This window comes from Lithobates pipiens, unplaced genomic scaffold (assembly GCF_037356315.1).
Source record: "Lithobates pipiens isolate NorthernLeopardFrog02 unplaced genomic scaffold, aLitPip1_a1.2 Scaffold_25, whole genome shotgun sequence".
NCBI lineage: Eukaryota > Metazoa > Chordata > Amphibia > Anura > Ranidae > Lithobates > Lithobates pipiens.
In genome coordinates, this window is record NW_027507787.1 from 161,210,040 (window position 1) to 161,229,058 (window position 19,019).

General features: G+C 46.4%; 1 protein-coding gene across 5 annotated transcripts in view; it reads left to right on the plus strand.

Moving 5' to 3' along the window:
* Nucleotides 1–19,019, plus strand: part of SORCS1 (sortilin related VPS10 domain containing receptor 1) — a 1,028,639-nt gene that overhangs the window by 985,976 nt on the left and 23,644 nt on the right. For 3 of the 5 annotated variants that reach the window (XM_077455080.1, XM_077455084.1, XM_077455085.1), the window contains exon 25: nt 16,304–16,409. In XM_077455080.1, coding sequence (XP_077311206.1) covers nt 16,304–16,409 — 106 coding nt within the window. Of the gene's footprint in view, nt 1–16,303; nt 16,410–16,503; nt 16,668–19,019 lie in introns of all 5 variants that reach the window. The other 2 variants (XM_077455083.1, XM_077455081.1) reach the window with 1 other exon arrangement.

The window sequence follows — 19,019 nt, forward strand, 5'->3', positions numbered from 1 at the left end:
ACGTGTCAACATCTCCTGGAGAAGAAGAAGAAGAACAAGAAGAAGAAGAAGAACGGAAGGCGGCGACGGCGACAGCGGCGACAGAAGACCGGGCCACCGCCTGCAAAAGAGCTACAAGAAGGCGCGGTGGCCTGGCAGAAGAACCGAAGAGGGTAACAAGACCCCCGAAGTCGAGAGAAGAGGCCGGCGGTGGGGAGGAAGAAAGCCAGACTCCTCCGCTAGCAAAAGAGCTACACGAAGATAGCGGAGGAGTCCGGCGAGAAGACCCCCGAAGACGGAAGACCCCCGGAGCTGTGCAATAAAATATTTTTTCTCGTGTGTTGTGTTTTTTTTTGGGTACTTTTATTTTACAGGTGAATGGGTAGGGGTACATTGTACCCCATACTCATTCACATAGGGTGGGGGGCCGGTATCCGGGGGCCCCCTTATTAAAGGGGGCTCCCGGATTCCGATAAGCCCCCCGCCCGCAGACCCCGACAACCAACGGCCAGGGTTGTCGGGAAGAGGCCCTTGTCCTCATCAACATGGGGACAAGGTGTTTTGGGGTGGGGGGGCCCCCCCTTCCCCAAGGCACCCCCCATGTTGAGGGCACGCGGCCTGGTACGGCTCAGGGGGGGGGGGCCCTCGCTCGCCCCCCCCCTTTCCTGGCCGGCCGGGTAGCGTGCTCGGACAAGGGTCTGTTGTGGACTTTGGGGGAACCCCCACGCCGATTTTTTTCGGCGTTGGGTGTCCCTTTAAGTCCATTCCAGGCGGCGGTGCCCGCGTCGTCTCCTTCGCGGGCCCCGCCTACCTGTACACGCGCTCGAAATGGGCGGACTTGCCTCCGCCTTACGTGGGCGAGTCCGTTCATTTCAAAAGTTGAGCGAACTGTTTGGCAAACAGTTCGCTGAAACAGTCCGCTCAAAAAGTGCCGTGTGTGGGCAAGTCCGCTCATGCAAATTTTGAGCGGACTGTTGCGGCAACTGTTTGACGAACAAAGTTTCAGCGAACAGTCCCCGCGTGTGTACGCGGCCTTATGCTTTTACTTTTTCAACATTTTTTTTTTCTGATGTCTTCTGGTTGGTCACCTAATGCAGAAGGTTCTCCTCGGTCTTCTCCAGTGATTGATGGTCTTAAAAAATGCACATCAACAACACTCTGCTTGTCAATACACTGTGGCCCTGGGCTCACAGTCCTTATTTGACCTTCCATGCTGAGTAAGGCTTGGTGTCATTCAACCCAGAAGACTAAGGCATCTTGTGGTGGATAAGAGGTACTGCACGGGACAGTTTTGGGTTGAATCTGGCCGCTCAGCTGTCGGCTTCTTGTCAACTCCTATCTCTCCACATTGAATCAACTGTTGATGATATCCTGCTCATCAGTCCTGCCTACTTAAGCCATCCAGTCCAGGTGATCTCTGCCTTTGCATTGGTCACATCTCTTGAAACGCTTATGTCACGGTCGTTCCACTATCCCGGTCGCCCAAGGAAGACTTACCCGCAGGTTCCCTGTACGAGGGGATCGTCGGTGCCTTCGGACGCGGGTTGGCGCTAACGAACGCACGCGAGTGCACGTAGTCCCCAACAGGCGCACGCGGGTGCGCGTTGACACGAGCGGGCGCACGACGAGCCGAACGGGCGTACGCGGGTATGCGGGGTCACGAACGGGAGCACGGTTACCCGCGGGGGTACGCAGACGTACCGTGCGACCGTTCTTGGCGCCCAGTTGCCTACTTAAGGGACCTGCTCCTGCTCCTCTGTGCTGTCCTGTCTACAGCGTTCCCGAGACTCCTGCTATCCGTTCCTGTGTGTGTGTTCCTGATTCTGTACCCGGCCTGTTCCTGGACCTTGCCTGTTAGCCGCCTGCCTCCGACCCTTTGCCTGATTGACCACGCTTCTGCCTTCTGCTTTGTACCTCCGCTGCCCGATTGTTGCCGACCCAGCTCGTCCCTGACCACGCCTGCCAGTCTGCCTAAAGTCCAGCGCTGACTACTTCTGCAGTTCCTGCCTGTTCACCTGTGCCAGCTGTCCAGCAGTTCCTGTCCAGCATCCAGCGCTGGTTGCACCTGCCGTTCCAGTCTACCACCTGTTCCGGCCACCCTCTACCAGCTATCCAGCCTGGCACTTGTGTCCTCCGGACTCCTGAATCCCTGTTCCCATCTCCAGGGGCTCTCGAGCCGGAGGCTTACGAGGCGCCGCTCCCTGCACGCTTGGGCTCTCCAACCAGGTACGTGACAGTACAGGACAGCCATGTCCGAGCCCTCGCAGGGAGCGTCTCCAATGGATGAACTTTGCCACCATCTAGCCGGCCTCACCCAGACCGTGAAGAACCTGCAAGAGGGCTACGGTCGTTTGGAAGAACGGGTTCAAGCCCTATCTGCCGCAGCTCCAGTTGCCCCTGGACCTCCAGGCCCACCTTCAGTGGTCATGTTGCCGCCAGAGCCAAGGGTCCCTACACCAGACCGTTTCTCCGGTAACCGGAATAAGTTCAGGGCCTTCCGGAATTCCTGCGAGCTCTTCTTCGCCCTTCAACCCCGGACCTTCTCTCTCGAGGCAACGAAAGTAGGGTTCGTTATCTCCCTGCTAACCGACGAACCTCAGGCCTGGGCACATCGCCTTCTTGAACGAAAAGACCCCTCTCTGGACTCCTTAGATGCTTTCTTCCAAGCCATGTCTCGTCTATATGAGGACCCCCAGCTTGCTGCTACCGCAGAAGTAGCTTTGCACGTACTCCAACAAGGTCGCAGGCCAGTAGAGGACTATGTGTCTGAGTTCAGGCGCTGGAGCGCCGACACGGAGTGGAACAACTCAGCTCTCCGCTACCAGTTCCGCATGGGTCTCTCGGAGGCATTGAAAGACGAACTGGCCCGTGTAGGAACCCCTGAGACCCTTGAAGCGCTCATCGACCTCTCTGTCCAGATCGATAGGCGTTTAAGAGAGCGTCGTCTGGAGCGTTCTTCTTCCACCTCTCGCCCAGTCTGGATGTTGCCACGGGTTCCAACTTCCAACCCACCGGTCCTTCCTGGTCCTTCTTTTCCGGATTTATCGGAACCTATGCAGCTGGGTCTACTTCGTCCATCTCTGACCCCCGAGGAGCGCCAACGCCGAAGAACTGGTAACCTGTGCCTCTATTGCGGGGGATCTGGACATTATGTTCGCACTTGCCCCGCCAAGTCGCGTAAGTGCCTTCTTATACCTCCTGCCTCTTCTCCTACTCCGCCTAGTACCAGTACCATCTCTCACCTGGCTGTGCCTCTTCTTTTACAGTTCTCCGGAAAGACTATCAGCGTCAACGCGATTATTGACTCTGGGGCCTGTAGCGGTTTTATGGACCTATCCTTTGCCTTGAGAAACAACATTCCCCTTCGGCCTAGGGCCAAGGAACTTCCAATCTATTTGGCCGACGGTTCCTCTCTGAGATCCGGACCTGTAACCCAGGAAACATCCCCCCTTCATGTCACCATCGCTGGGGACCACCAGGAGCACCTATGTCTGGACATTATCGAGTCTCCACTCTTTCCCATAATCCTTGGCATGCCCTGGTTGAAGGCCCACAACCCCTTGATAAATTGGTTCACCGGAAGAATTGAGTTTCCATCTGCCTATTGTCATCAGTATTGTCTTCCAGCCATCAAGACGGACCCTTCTTCTCTGCTCTGCTTGGAGACAGACGCCGAGATCCGACAGGCGGTGCCCGAAGTCTATCATCAATTTATGGACGTTTTCAGTAAGAAGGGCGCAGAGACTTTACCTCCCCACAGACTATATGACTGCCCCATTGACTTGCTTCCGGGAGCGGAGATTCCCTTCGGGAGAATCTTCCCCCTATCTGAGACCGAGCTGGGAGCCCTAAAGACCTACCTGGATGATAACTTAAGGAAGGGCTTTATCCGACCATCCACTTCCCCGGCAGGTGCAGGGATTTTCTTCGTCCAGAAGAAGGACCACTCCTTACGGCCATGTGTAGACTACCGGGCACTCAATAAAGTTACTGTAAAAAACCGCTACCCTCTACCGTTGGTGCCCGAATTATTCCAGAGACTGGGGTCGGCTAGGGTGTTCTCCAAGCTGGATCTGCGGGGTGCCTACAACCTGGTCCGTATTTGCGAAGGCGATGAGTGGAAGACTGCCTTTCGTACCCGCTTTGGGCATTATGAATATCTTGTCATGCCCTTTGGACTCTGTAATGCCCCTGCTACATTCCAGCATTTCGTTAATGATGTCTTTAGAGAGTACCTAGACCTGTTTGTTGTCATATACCTTGATGATATTCTAATCTTCTCTCCCTCTTTAGTCGAACATCGGGAACATGTGAAGGTCGTCCTGGCTCGTCTCCGCCTCCATGGCCTGTACGCTAAACCGGAGAAGTGCGTCTTTGAGCAACAGAGCATTCAATTCCTGGGCCTGATCATTTCAGTAAATGGAATAGAAATGGATCCCCAGAAGATCTCAGCCATCCTAGACTGGCCCGCTCCCTCGGACCGAAAAGGGGTCCAACGGTTCGTGGGATTTGCTAATTTTTATAGAAAGTTCATCAGAGGATTTTCATCCATCATTTCCCCCATCACTGAACTGACCAGACAGGGTCGAAGATTCCTGTGGACTCCTAAGGCACAAGAAGCCTTTGAAACCTTGAAGAATCTGTTTGTATCTGCTTCGATCCTGAGACACCCCGACACCACGCTGCCTTATATCCTGGAGGTGGATGCTTCGGAAGTAGCCGTTGGGGCAGTATTATCCCAGAGACAGGGACCTAAGTCACTTTTGTACCCGGTGGCCTTTTTCTCCCGTAAACTCTCGGAAGCTGAGCGGAACTACGACGTCGGTGACTGGGAACTACTGGCAATCAAGGCAGCTTTGGAGGAATGGCGCTACCTCCTTGAAGGTGCTTCCCACCCGATCCTGGTTTATACGGACCACAAGAACCTGGAGTATCTTAAATCAGCCAAGCGACTGAAGCCAAGACAGGCTCGGTGGGCACTTTTCTTTTCTAGATTCGTGTTCCATATCACGTACAGGCCCGGGTCAAAAAACGTGAAGCCCGATGCTCTCTCCCGGATGTACAATGAATCAGTGGTACCTCCTACTCCAGACACCATTCTTCCCCCAGGAAACTTCCTCCTGCTTCAGGAAGATCTCCTGTCCCGAATTAAGCAGGCCTCCAGTGATCCGGCTCTATCATCTGACACCTCCTTAACCTCCAAAGACGGTCTTCTCTGGCACCAGGACAGAATCTTTGTCCCCCAGGGGATACGCACTGCGGTCCTCAGCTCCTGCCACGACCACCCATTGGCCGGTCACTTTGGGGTGTTCAAAACCACAGACTTACTCCGACGCACGTTTTGGTGGCCTCAAATGAAGAAGCACTGCAGGGACTATGTAGAAGCATGCACCACTTTCATTAGGAATAAGGGGAGTAAATCGAAGGTTTGGGGCTTGCTGAGACCATTGCCCATCCCGGATAGGCCATGGAAGATGATATCCATGGATTTCATCGTGGAACTGCCCCCCTCTGAAGACTTTTCCTCGATCCTGGTGGTGGTAGACAGGTTTACTAAGATGGCCCACTTCTTACCCATGAAGGGGACCCCGTCGGCCACAGAGATGGCCAGGACTTTTATTAAAGAAGTGGTAAGGCTCCACGGCATTCCTGCTGACATCACCTCTGACAGGGGAGTTCAATTCACGTCCAGGTTTTGGAAAGCTCTCTGTGGGGCCCTGAAAATTGAACTCCGCTTTTCTTCGGCCTATCACCCTCAAACTAACGGCCAGACCGAGAGAACCAACCAAACGCTGGAGCAATATCTGCGTTGCTTCTCTTCCTTCTCCCAGGACGATTGGGTATCGCTCCTACCTTTAGCAGAATTCGCATATAATAATTCTATCCATTCGGCCACCAAACAGTCCCCCTTCTTTGCAAACTTTGGTTTCCATCCACTTTTTCTACCCAGTAATCTTCCCGAGTGTTCAGTACCGGCGGTTCAGGAGGACCTTGACTTCTTCAGGAATAACAACAGGATTCTTCAAGAAACTCTGGCTAAGACCCAGGAACACTATAAGGAAGTCTTCGATAAGAAGAGAAGGGGCGAACTTAACCTCCAGGTCGGGGACCAGGTCTGGCTGTCTACTTTAAACTTGAAGTTAGCTTGCCCTTCCAGGAAGCTGGGCCCGAAGTTTGTGGGTCCATTCCCCATTCTGAGGAAACGAAGTAGCCTTTGAGCTGAAACTCCCGGGGTCATTCCGGATCCACCCGGTCTTTCATGTCTCATTGCTCAAGCCTGCGGTTGCGGACCCCTTTGCTGATCGGAGTACCAACCCCCCAGAACCCGTGATGATCGATGGGGAATTGGAGTATGAGGTTGAATCTATCTTGGACTGCAGGAGAAGACGTAACCAGACCCAGTTCCTGGTTAAATGGAAGGGATATGGCCCTGAGGAGAATTCGTGGGAGCCGGAGTCCAACCTGCATGCTAAAAGACTGATCCACGCCTTCAAAAGGGCTCATCCGGATAAGATGGCACAGTTGGGCATCCGGAGGTTGCCCCTTGGGGGGGGGCAATGTCACGGTCGTTCCACTATCCCGGTCGCCCAAGGAAGACTTACCCGCAGGTTCCCTGTACGAGGGGATCGTCGGTGCCTTCGGACGCGGGTTGGCGCTAACGAACGCACGTGAGTGCACGTAGTCCCCAACAGGCGCACGCGGGTGCGCGTTGACACGAGCGGGCGCACGCGGGTGCGCGACGAGCCGAACGGGCGTACGCGGGTACGCGGGGTCACGAACGGGAGCACGGTTACCCGCGGGGGTACGCAGACGTACCGTGCGACCGTTCTTGGCGCCCAGTTGCCTACTTAAGGGAACTGCTCCTGCTCCTCTGTGCTGTCCTGTCTACAGCGTTCCCGAGACTCCTGCTATCCGTTCCTGTGTGTGTGTTCCTGATTCTGTACCCGGCCTGTTCCTGGACCTTGCCTGTTAGCCGCCTGCCTCCGACCCTTTGCCTGATTGACCACGCTTCTGCCTTCTGCTTTGTACCTCCGCTGCCCGATTGTTGCCGACCCAGCTCGTCCCTGACCACGCCTGCCAGTCTGCCTAAAGTCCAGCGCTGACTACTTCTGCAGTTCCTGCCTGTTCACCTGTGCCAGCTGTCCAGCAGTTCCTGTCCAGCATCCAGCGCTGGTTGCACCTGCCGTTCCAGTCTACCACCTGTTCCGGCCACCCTCTACCAGCTATCCAGCCTGGCACTTGTGTCCTCCGGACTCCTGAATCCCTGTTCCCATCTCCAGGGGCTCTCGAGCCGGAGGCTTACGAGGCGCCGCTCCCTGCACGCTTGGGCTCTCCAACCAGGTACGTGACAGCTCATCTGTGTTCCTGTTAAAGACTTCCTTCTGGCTCCAGATCCTGCTTGCTGTTCTACTATGCTCATCTCTGGCTCCCTGATATTTTGGCTTGTCTGACTATCCGTTCTGATTCCCGAACTCTGGCTATCTTTTGACTATGATTACTCTGTTTACCTTTTTTTTTTTATTATTATTAAACAATTGAGATTTAACTGTACTTCTGTCTCAGTCTGATTCATTGTTTCTGACAGTAGGTGAAGGCCATGAATTCAGAAGATGCATTTGCAGACTTCCCTTTTAAGAAGCGCTTGCGGAAGCCTCCTGTACATTTTTCTCCGAACTTAGCAGTCCCACTCTTGCCTACCTTACCTCCCATGTCTCCTGGTACCGAGTCGGTCACTGAAGATGAACCCATGCACTTGGGCTTTATGTGTCTCTCTGCGGATGAGAGAACCCTTAGGAGGAGGGAGAGATTGTGTCTTTATTGTGGCCAGGCAGGTCACTTTTTGAAGTGTTGTCCTACCCGTCCAGGGAATGCCCGAACCTTGAGATCCTGTCACGAACAGACCTTAGGTGGCCTTGTTTCATCCCCAGTTATCCAGAAGGATAAGCCTCTCATTTGGTTACCCTTTCTTGGGCTTAGTCGTCCATCAAGATACAGGCTCTAATCGACTATGGGGCTGCAGTCCTGTTCATTGATGCTGCCTTGGTATCGAAGCACTCAATTCCGCTGCAGCTACGTGACACTCTACTTGCCATTGAGGCTCTTTGCGGAAGACCTCTACAGCCTGCCCATGGGGCTCATAAGACTGTTGTCCATGGCCGTAGGGGCTCTTCATCATGAGATAATCCAATTTCAAGTTATTTCCTCACCTAAATTTCCGCTGGTTACTGGTTATCCTTGGTTACAGAGGCACAACCCCTCTTTTATTGGCTTCATGCTGAGGTTTTCTCCTGGTAGCCACAATGCAGTAAGACATGCTTCCAGAAGGTAGTCATGGTCCTGTGCACCTCTTCACTCTCCTCCCTGCCAGAGGAGTACCGTGATTTTAGTGATATCTTTGACAAAGGTCAAGCCAGTACTCCAAACCAGTCATATAATTGCGCAATTGACCTTCAACCTGATCCCATACCCCCTCATGGCCAGGTTTACCTTTTGTTGGTATTGGATGATAAGGCCATGGAGGAGTATGTTGCAGACACACTTTCTCAAGTTTTCATCCGCAAATCCTCATTTCCTGCTGGTGCTGGTTTCTTCTTTGTGAAGAAGAAGAGTGGTGAACTGAGACCTTGTATTGTAGGGGTCTCAATCTTTTCACGATAAAGAATGCCTATCCGATTCTGTTGATTATGGAGTTATTTGACCGCCTCAAGTGAGCAATGGTTTTCATGAAGCTTGATTTGAGAGGGGTATACAATCTCATGAGGATTAAGGAGGGGGAAACGAGTGGAAAACTGCGTTTTAAACCAGAACAGGGCATTAGGAGTATCTCGTAATGCCTTTTGGCCTTTGTAATGCCCCGGAAGTTTCCCAGGAATTTATTAATGATGTCCTCCGAGATTTGTTGCATTTATGTGTAGTGGTTCATCTCAACGATATCCTCATATTTTCCAAGTCCCTGAAGAGCCACCACACAGATGTCTGTCGTGTCCTTCAGAAACGAAGAGAGAACAATCTCTATTGTAAATTGGAGATGTGCGAATTCCATTGTGAACAGGTTCAATTCCTGGGTTATGTCATTTCCACTGCTGGATTTCGATGGACCCAGAGAAACTTTCATCAGTCCTACAGTGGCCCCGACCGTGGGTTTACGTCCTCTGCAGCGTTTTCTTTTCCAACTATTATCAGAAGTTTATTTATAACCCCTTGTCTCTGGTCAAGCCCCTGACTGATATGACCAGAAAGAATGGTAACCCACAGAGTTGGTCTCCAGAATCCATTAAGGCCTTTGGAGTTTCAATGTTGCTTTTGTTTCTGCTCCTGTGTTGGCACATCCTGATCCTACATTAACTTTTATCCTTGAGTTTGATGCTTCTGAGACTGGAGTTGGCGCTCCTTCTGTCTCAACATCCTACCTCTGAGAGTGCTATGCATCCTTGTGGCTACTTTTACAAGAAATTGTCACCTGCAGAGTGCAATTTGCGAGATTGGTGACAGAGAGCTGTTAGCAATCATTTTAGCCCTGAAAGAATAGAGACATCTGCTCGAAGGTACCACTGTGCCGGTTCTCATTCTTACTGACCATAATAATGTCACATTCTTGTCTGAGGCTAAACGTCTCTCTCCCAGAAGGGCGCGGTGGGCTCTTTTCTTGTCGAGTTTCAATTACATTGTCTCATTCTTACCCGGTATGAAGAATGTAGGGGCTGATGCTTTGTCACAACAATTTCCCTCCACTTCCAAGATGTAGTCGGTTCCGGTTTCTGTGATTCTTCCTGATCGTATTATGGCTAAGGTTCTCACCAGTCTCACTTCTCCTTTGGGTGACAAATATTTTTCTGCTCAGGTCCATGCTCCTCCTGAGAAACCTTGTGACTGCTGCTTTGTCCCAGAGAGTCTCCGTACTGCCGTGCTTCAGACTTACCATTCTCCCAAGGCTGCTGGCCACCTTGGGAAGAATCAACTATTTTGGGCCATTTCCCAACAATTCTGGTGGCCTAGTTTACGTGCTGATGTAACCGCCTTCATAGCTGCCTGTTCTGTGTGTGCTCAGAGTAAGACTCCTCAACAGCTTCCAGAGAAACACTCTTGGGTCTCATCCTCGGCTGTACATTCCCCTGTCCTTCTTTCCATAGATATTTTCTTCTCAAGCCTGGTGGTCCTCCGAGGGGCAAGGGTCATTGAGGCGGGGGTACTGTCAGGGCTGGGCTCAGCCTTTCCTTCTCAAAGCTGGCCTTTCAGCTGTTGGCTAATTGCTCCTATCTCTCCACAGTGACTCAACTGTTGATATCCTGCTCGTCAGTCCTGCCTGCTTAAGCCGTCCAGTCCAGATGATTTTTGCCATCGCCTTAGTCACATCTATAGAGACACCCGCCTGTGTTCCTGTTAAAGACTTGGCTGACATTCCTTCTGGCTCCATATCCTGCTTGCTGTTCTACTACGCTCATCTCTGGCTCCCTGACTTTTTGGCTTCTCTGACTATCCATTCCAGTTCCTGAACTCTGGCTATGTTTTGACTATGTTTACTCTGTTTACCTTTTTTTTATTATTATTATTAAACAAGTGAGATTTAACTGTACTTCTGTCTCAGTCTGACTCATGATTTCTGATAACATTGCAGCCATAGTTGTTTGACAAATTCAAAACAAAAAAAATACCCTGGAGTTGTATGTGTCTTCTTTCATGCTAGTTAATGGCAGGTCAGTTATTATGAACAGAGAATAGAAAAAAAAACTTGCTTGAAAGCCAGAAAAACTTTAGAAAATTAATTAATAAGACCTTAAAAACAAGTGAAATTTGCAATGCAGTCAATCAAACCACAGGAATCCACAGTTATCTTTTCTGTTTAATGCAAGTGAAATACAACCAACTAATTAGCCGTACCTAGCTGTAACCTTTTAAGTCTCAGATATGTCCAAATTGCTTATAAATAAGGCCTAGATCATACTTGGGAATCCAGTGGAGGTAACAGATGTGGTGGAGACTGTGAGTAGAAAATTGTCCAGGGACATCTCGGCTGAGGAAAGGCAGGATGCAGATAAGAAGGTCCACAGTGTGTAACTTACATCTTGCTAGCATGGTTGTTAATAAGATCCTGGGGAATGTCAATTCATGTTTTTGCATCCCATTAGTAGCAAAGCAGATGTTCCTGGTGCCCCAGCTCTATACAGTTAGCATACCTCAGCTCACTCTGTGTAGTCTTCTGCATTACGCCTGTTCATTTACAGGCATCTACAGTTATTAATGAACTGTTCTGAGTCTTGCACAATTAAAGGGTCAGACCACTCAAAACGAATATTTCACTGTTTGGTAGAAGCTGGAGTGTTAAACCACTTGACAATTTTATCTGTTTTTATCTAGTTCTGCTGTGACCATTATGAAGGGCCCCTACTATACCTACATGTTGTTTTGTTTAGAAAATAACATGGAGTGACTTCACACATCCAGTGCAGGCAACTCCTGCATATACTTTCAGCCCTCTTCAAGTGCCCAGGAACCCCTGAAACCTGAGACACTTTATTCTGCCTTATACAACATTTCCAAGTATAGTCCACCTACTCGCTCCTGTACCTGCCTGTTAATTCAGTGCTTTGATGGATGACAAGTTTAACCAACAGGAAGGTTTTGAAGGCAGGAGTTGGCAAGCCAACCACTTAGTAAAATGACCCCTTAAGCTTAGAAAAGCCAAAAGTTTCCTGCAAGAGAAAGGGTATTATTCTCACCTTTCCAGTGCTCAGAACAAATGTCGGATGCCTGTGTTCCTCGCTTTATGATGTGGTTCCATCTTCTGACCCCCCACATCACTGCTGACTCCTGTAATGGAAAATGGGGGAGAGGATCGAACCACAGTGCACAGTGAGGGGGACAAGTATCCAATACTCCCAGAGGTGTCAAATTGTGAAAACAGTGGCAGAGGCTGTAGCACTGATTAGAGAAGTTCAGGGACCTAGGCCACCAGAGAGGTGAGTATTGTACCTCCTTTCTTGCAAGGAACCTTCAATTGCATTTTTTTTTCACCTGATACCCTTAACTATAAGTCCAGAGCTCTGTTATTTAACACTGCAGGTCAAGCAGCTGATGGGGACAGATTTTTGACCTACTAGGGGAAGTGTTTTGGCTAAATATTCTGATTCTTACATGCCATGACTGTTTTCATTTTGAATATACTGTAGTTTCCAATAATTTGGTGTAATGATTTTTCCATGGCCTAAGTAGTTGGGACTGCCAGGTGGAAATCATTGCATAGTAAACAGTATACCGTGTTACTTATAGCTACAGCAAGAAAAGATTTTGATGGGCCAATTTCAGATTATTGCAAAATGAGTAAACAGGGAGACCAGGAAGCAACAAAAAAAAACTGAATTCTGGGGTGTATCACCAGAGAGATCACCAGCAAGAGGAAGGAGATCCTGACTCCTCTATACAGATCTTAAAATATCACTAAAGGGATCACCAGCAGGAGAAAGGAAGTCACGATCCCTCTATATAGATATTTATTTTTAACTAGAGGGGTCACCAGAAGGAGGGAGGAGGTCTTGATGTCCTCATATGCAACGTTAGTTATCACTAGAGGGGTTACCAGTACGACAAAGGAGGTGCTGGTTCCACTATACAGATCTTTACATTTATTTTAAACCCTTAAGTCTTTTAAAAACAAACATTTTATACCTACTTGCTCTGTGTAATGGTTTTTCAGCAAGTGGCCTGGGTCCTGTTCCTCTCAGGTCTCCCGCCAGCGCTCCTGTCCCCCCCCCCAGTGTAAGAGGGAGGGTCCCTGACCCAAAAGGTTTTTCACCCTAATGTAGAGAATGCATTAAGGCAAAAACCATCAGCCTTTAGAACCACTTTAATTATCACTAGAGGGATCACCTGGACTTTTAGCCTGTTCGGCAAGAGCCAAACATCATATTTAGTAGTTGTTGTTGTTGTTTTCTCCTGCTTCCTTCTTCCGCTGACAATAGTTGTCAAGGAAGCAGTGGATGCCTACACCTGTCTTAGCAACTAGTGATATCACCTGACCTTTTTTCATTTAGTGTGTAAACAAATCAGCTGGTAATAAAAAAAAAATTAAAAAACAAAACAAAAAAAACAAGCACTTCTAAAAAAGTTCAAGAAAAATCTTTAAAAAGTGAAGGAGGCACACCCAATCCTCTTGGTCTTTTGCTGATGTGACTCTTCTACATTACTATGAGACACCTGTTGTACATGCAAATTCAATTAAATTAAATTACAGGCACTGTGCAAATTAAAATTTGAATAAATACAAAGCAAAACACTGTTATCTCGAAGACATTGCCTATGTTTTAAGTAGTCTGCTTATACCAGTAATTTTACATTTAGACCAACACCACCAATAGATGTCACTTCTCATCAGGTATTAACTTGAAGCTTGAGAGATGGGGAAAGGAAAGGAAAATGCAATATAATCTTTTCAAATGAATGGCATTTTTAATAAGCAACCAATTAGAAAAATGGCCCAACAAACAAAAGTATAATTTCATTAAATATCCGTAATTCTCCTCTCATTAGAGAAGTTTGTGCATTTAATTTGACTATTAATCAGTTGTAATGAAGATAAAAGACTATTTTTGTATGCTTTGTTTAATCAACTGATGTCTCTTGTCAAGTCAGTTTTTCACATTTGATGCATTGTTGTTTTGTATGCCACAATTATTATTATTTTTTTAAAATATATTTATATATGACAGCCAACTTAGTGAAATTAGTTAATTACATCGGGTTCTGCTTCCTGCTTTGTGGTGCAACAAAGGGGTTGTGCTTTACTGCTCCTTCTCAAAATTGTGAAGTCCATGTATAAATCCCACATGTGAATAACGTCCGCAAAGAGTATAGGAAAGGTTGCTCTTTATTTCTGGTCAGCTGGAATGTAGATGGAGTGCTAACTGGCGATTCCTATACAATATATGCTGATCCTTGTCTTCATTAATGTAAGCGCAATACAACCTTATTTTTAAATAAATGATTTGAATTACTGCACCATGAGAGCATTCTGTCCTCCCCCTCTCTATATGGCAAAATGGGAGCTTTGCATATGCTATTCACATAAATATTGAATGGATGACATCAGTGGTTTGGATTCATTTCTGTGACCTCACGACATCTTGGATTTTCCCATATACCTAATTTAGAGAGGAACCTTTCCTATATTCACTGAGGATGTTATTCATGTGTTGGATTCATACATGGACTTCACAATTTGTATACATTTTTATAATTTAAATGAAGATTTATTTGTGTATTCACTATGGTGATTTATATGTAATTTATGATATAAGAGCGCGGTTTCTTCGTTTTTTTTTCTCCTACAACATCGTTGGATCTAGATGGGGCTCCGGTAAGTATTAGGGAAGGGCTGAGGGGGGCTACTTCACGCAGAAGGCTTTTTTCCTTAAAAGAAATAGAATGCATTAAGATAAAAAAAAACTTCTGCCTTTACAACCACTTTCATATCAGGATTGTCACAAAGGACTTTAAGTAAAATTAGGCATTATTTCCGTGCAAATATTATTCAAGCCTTTGCGATGGATGTTTTCCAAACTTGCCAAGCATGGCTTTCCCCGTGATAGATATGTGTGCGATAGAACCTGAGAGAGATGTCCTGTTAGGACTTGCTTGGTGAAGGCAATAAAGAGAATCCATATATTCCGTGGATTGTGAGGACTGTCATAAAAGGCCAACTCCATCAAAGGAGATTCACTACCACTTCCAGGAGAGTTGGAAAGAACCTTATGGTAGGTATTGTACTGGACCATCTATGCATAGAATGTCAACAATATTTGATCATTATTGGGTTGCGTATTCTGGAGAATTTCACGTTCATAGTTTCTTTTTTAGAAGAGTTCCATTTGTGCATGCTAAAATTGTTGAAATTCAGTGAACTTCAATAAAATTAATTTTGAGTTTATCATGTGTCAGATTCATGAGTTAGTTTAAGAAAATCTGTATATAGCCCTACAGAACAAACAGTGCCCAGTCCACATGGGCTTTTCTGCCTAACCGCAGACAGGAAGAAGACATAGAGTATAATCATAGGTGCAGCTAAAAACATAAACACTGCCAAACTACTGCATAAACTACTGGCTAAAGAACTGTAGTTGTTGTACAAAATACATAAACAATGTATTCCAACAGTTAGGTACCACCTGTGCCATACCACAAGGCTCTAGGTCTGGTCAGGTTTAATGGTTATACAAATTAGGGATGATAAAATCAGAGGGGCCCACCACCAGACCCCCAACAATTCTGGGGTCCTGTTGCCTATCACTTTTATCAGTGCAGTTGGGGTATTTTTCTTAAACTTTGCATATTTCACTCTCTTGGTGGAGTTTGAGAGGAAGGGTTCTCATTCCATTGATATGTCCACAGTTATTAGCCACTGATTACAATCAAATATACCAGAAAAGTTGAACACAAGTTATGGGACTTTATTACTATTACTTTATTTACATCTCAGGAATACATAGACATTTGCTAAAAAGAAGAACTTGTATTACATACAAACAGTTAGAAACAGTTTCCAATTGAAACACGTGTAATCCAATAATTAAAATATAGGACACTCCTAGCCTTGGGCCCACAGGAAATCTAATGTTCTTGTTTGTGCAGTAAATGGGAGTTTTAGGCAACATTAGCCCTTAAGTCTGCATATTTTGAGGGATCTGCCCCCCCCCCCCCCATGGATCATGCCATTTGGTGCCCCATCTCCTTTTTTCCCTCCTTTTCCTTCTTGCCTGCAGGCATCGCCCCCAGGAACACCAGTCCACACTAGGATAACGCCTGAATAGTAGAAAAAAACATTGAGATCACACAGATTTTGAAGTCATCCTGTATATAACCAACTATTAAATCATGCATGTTTCAAATGGAAACAGTTTTTAACTTTTTATATGCAATAAAATGTAATAAAAAGTCTTAATTTTAACAAATGTATGTTCATTCCTTGATGAAAAGCACTGTTAAAATCCTATATCTTGCTTTCAATTCTTTCTGTTTTATTGTTTATGGATGTGGTGCTTGAAATAGCCATTCATGCTATGTCTATAGGGACAAAAAATGATATGGGCATTGAGATTTATGCAGGACATAATGGACTTTGACTCCAAAGTACTGGACTTTGGGGCTGGGGTCTGTTTAAAAAATGGGGAGGCCTGCCTATGAGATGTCTGCCCTGAGCCCGTTACTTTTTTTAAATGTCCTTGCCTTACTTACTATATTTACTAAATATTAATGTTGTAATCATTTTGAAGTCTTGAAGTGTGCTTCCTTGGTTTCATTAGGTCATTAAACATAGCCACTTTACCCTTTGCAGCTCCTTTGGTGGACCTGACACCAAGTCACAGCGGCTCGGCCATGCTCATGCTGTTGTCCGTGGTCTTTGTGGGGTTGGCAGTCTTCGTCATCTACAAATTCAAAAGGTAATCGTAGTCCCGTTCCTCGTCTGGTGGTGTTGCCGGCCTGCCGGCCGACTGCTGCTCTCCAAAGCAATGACGTCTCTGTTGATGTTTTTAGGAAAATTCCTGGAATTAATGTATATGCACAGATGCAGAATGAGAAAGAGCGAGAGATGGTCAGTCCAGGCAGTCAAAATGAAAGCTTGTCACCCATTGTCACTCAGACTCAGCCGGTGGGTCCTCAGCAACTGTTAGAGGGCAAGTTGGAAGCACAGCCCATAGGTAAATAAGTAGCTAGTCCTTGATTGGCTGGGCAGGAACCCAAGCTTGCTAGTTGTACCTGTCTGAATGACCAAGCACTATGTATTACCCTTCTTTTCTGAGATAGTCAAAGGGATTCAATAAAAATTTGCAAAGCATATAAACGACTAAAATAATAGCTTTTATGAAGCTGGTGAGTCTTGTAGATTTCACCTTAAACCAGAATACTGTACATACAAAAGGCTATGAACATTTTGGAATTTGTCATTAGATCTTTAAGACAAGTTGGACATACCATTCACGGAAAAACAAAACAAAAGTGGATGTAAAAACTCAATTAATAGAAAGTCATATGTCTTGTAAAAACGAACTTATTCATTTTTAATCTTTTTTAAATTTGCAGTTTTCATTAAAATTATACCTGGAGATCCTGCCATGAAACCACTTCCTGTTCTAAGGTGACAATGCTCTGTCCCTCTTATTGTCTTGCATTCATTAGCTTTCCCAATGGAGACTACAAGTGCCCCTGCAGATGTATATTGCACGGGCATTGTCCATTGTTGTCACCATCATGAAACCACCCTTAGAAATGCCATGTAGCCATCACTGGGGTGCATGTAGAATAGAAGTGGCTTTATAGAAGCTGCAGGTGATCAGTAGTGCTAATATGCAACAAAGGTTAAAAAAAAAAAAAACAGTATTAGAAAATATCATGTCATTAAGTTAGGGTTTATATATAATTTAATAGAAATTAAATACAACTAGTACATACCTGAACAGGTCTTTATATTAGTTGAATGTCATTACTATTAAGCATAAAAAGAGTTAAACTAAAAAAAAGAAAAAGGTATCACTGGTGTCAGAACATTCACCTCCATTTTACTTGCTGGCCCATCAAAGTCACTCTGAATTACCTAAGCTAATTTTAACTTTTTATAACTCTGATTTACTAAAATGGGTGTATGCAAAATCTGATGCAGCTCTGCATACAAACCAGCTTCAATTTTAGTTATTTTTTTTGTCAAAGCTTAATTGAACAAATTGAAGTTAGAAGTTGATTGGCTACCATTGCAAAGCTAAATCAGATTTTGCACTCTCCAGTTTTAGTAAATCAACCCCTAAGCATAGGTGTGCCCCTACTTCCAACTCATTTTAAAAAGGAGGTAGGGAACATTGTCAGGGAGTCCGCACAATTGCAAAGAAATTGGCATTCTAATTGAGCTATATGCAGGAATAATCACACACATGTTCTGATCTTTTGGGCATTTAAGGATAACTGTAATTTTAGCATAGTTACCTTTTAATTGCTCCCCAACCCCCAGCAACTCCCCCAAACCACTTACTTGTCTCGGCTTCTCTGAGATCTTTAGTATGCAACCTAATGGTTCTATTCCAAATGCCTCCCAAGTGGTGGGTTTTTCTAAGATTCTCTATTTATTCCTATGGAAGAGCCTTATAAAGTTGGAAAAGATTTTAGACAGCCTTTCCATAGGAATAAATAGAGATTGGAAAATGTTGAGGAAGGTGTGGCTTCCAGTAGGTACATTAGAGGTTCCAGGGATAGGTAAATATACTATATGAATATAAAAGTTTGAGAAAACCTGACCATCACACCTACATATAAAAGCTTGTTGGATGTCCCATTTCAAAACCATGGGAACCAATATAGAGTCTCTCCCCTCCTTTTTCACTCTTCAGGGAAGGTTTTCCACCAGATTTTGAATTGTGTTTATGTGAATTTCTGCCCATTCATGGCTTCAGTAGATAAATGCATTTCTAGTAACGAATGGACATTTGGCCCCAGGCCCCGCCGGTAGCAGCTCGTGTCCCTGCAGATTGATCAGCCTAATGTTCCCCCTGGCTAAGGATGGAAGAGGCACAGGGGTGAACCATCTTCCAAGGTCCACTCTTCTCTCTCTTTGGGTTAGGATGGGGAACCCCAGGATACCCTGCCCTCCTCCAAGAGAGGGTAAAGCAGGAGCTCAGCACATGGATATTGCCTCTTTCTCTTCCTCTCTGGTCTGCCCCACCTTCCTCCCTGTTCCTGCCTAACCTCCCAGCCTGGGGGAGAAGATACTTTAAAGGGGAACCTGCTCTACCTGCTGCCTACATACTGATTTTGACCAAGAAACCAGGCTCAGAATCAGTGTTCCAACTTATCCCAATGGTGTCCAGTAAGGTTGAGGTTAGGATGCTGCGCAGGCCATTTGGATTCCTCCACACCAAATTTGTCAAACCATGTCACGGTGGAACAGAAAATGCCCATCCCCACGATGATGCCAAAAGGTTTCAGAATGGTTTTCTTTGTTGTATTATTAACAGTACCCTTCACTGGATAAGCCTTAACTCAATCATTTGGAGGGATGTCCATAT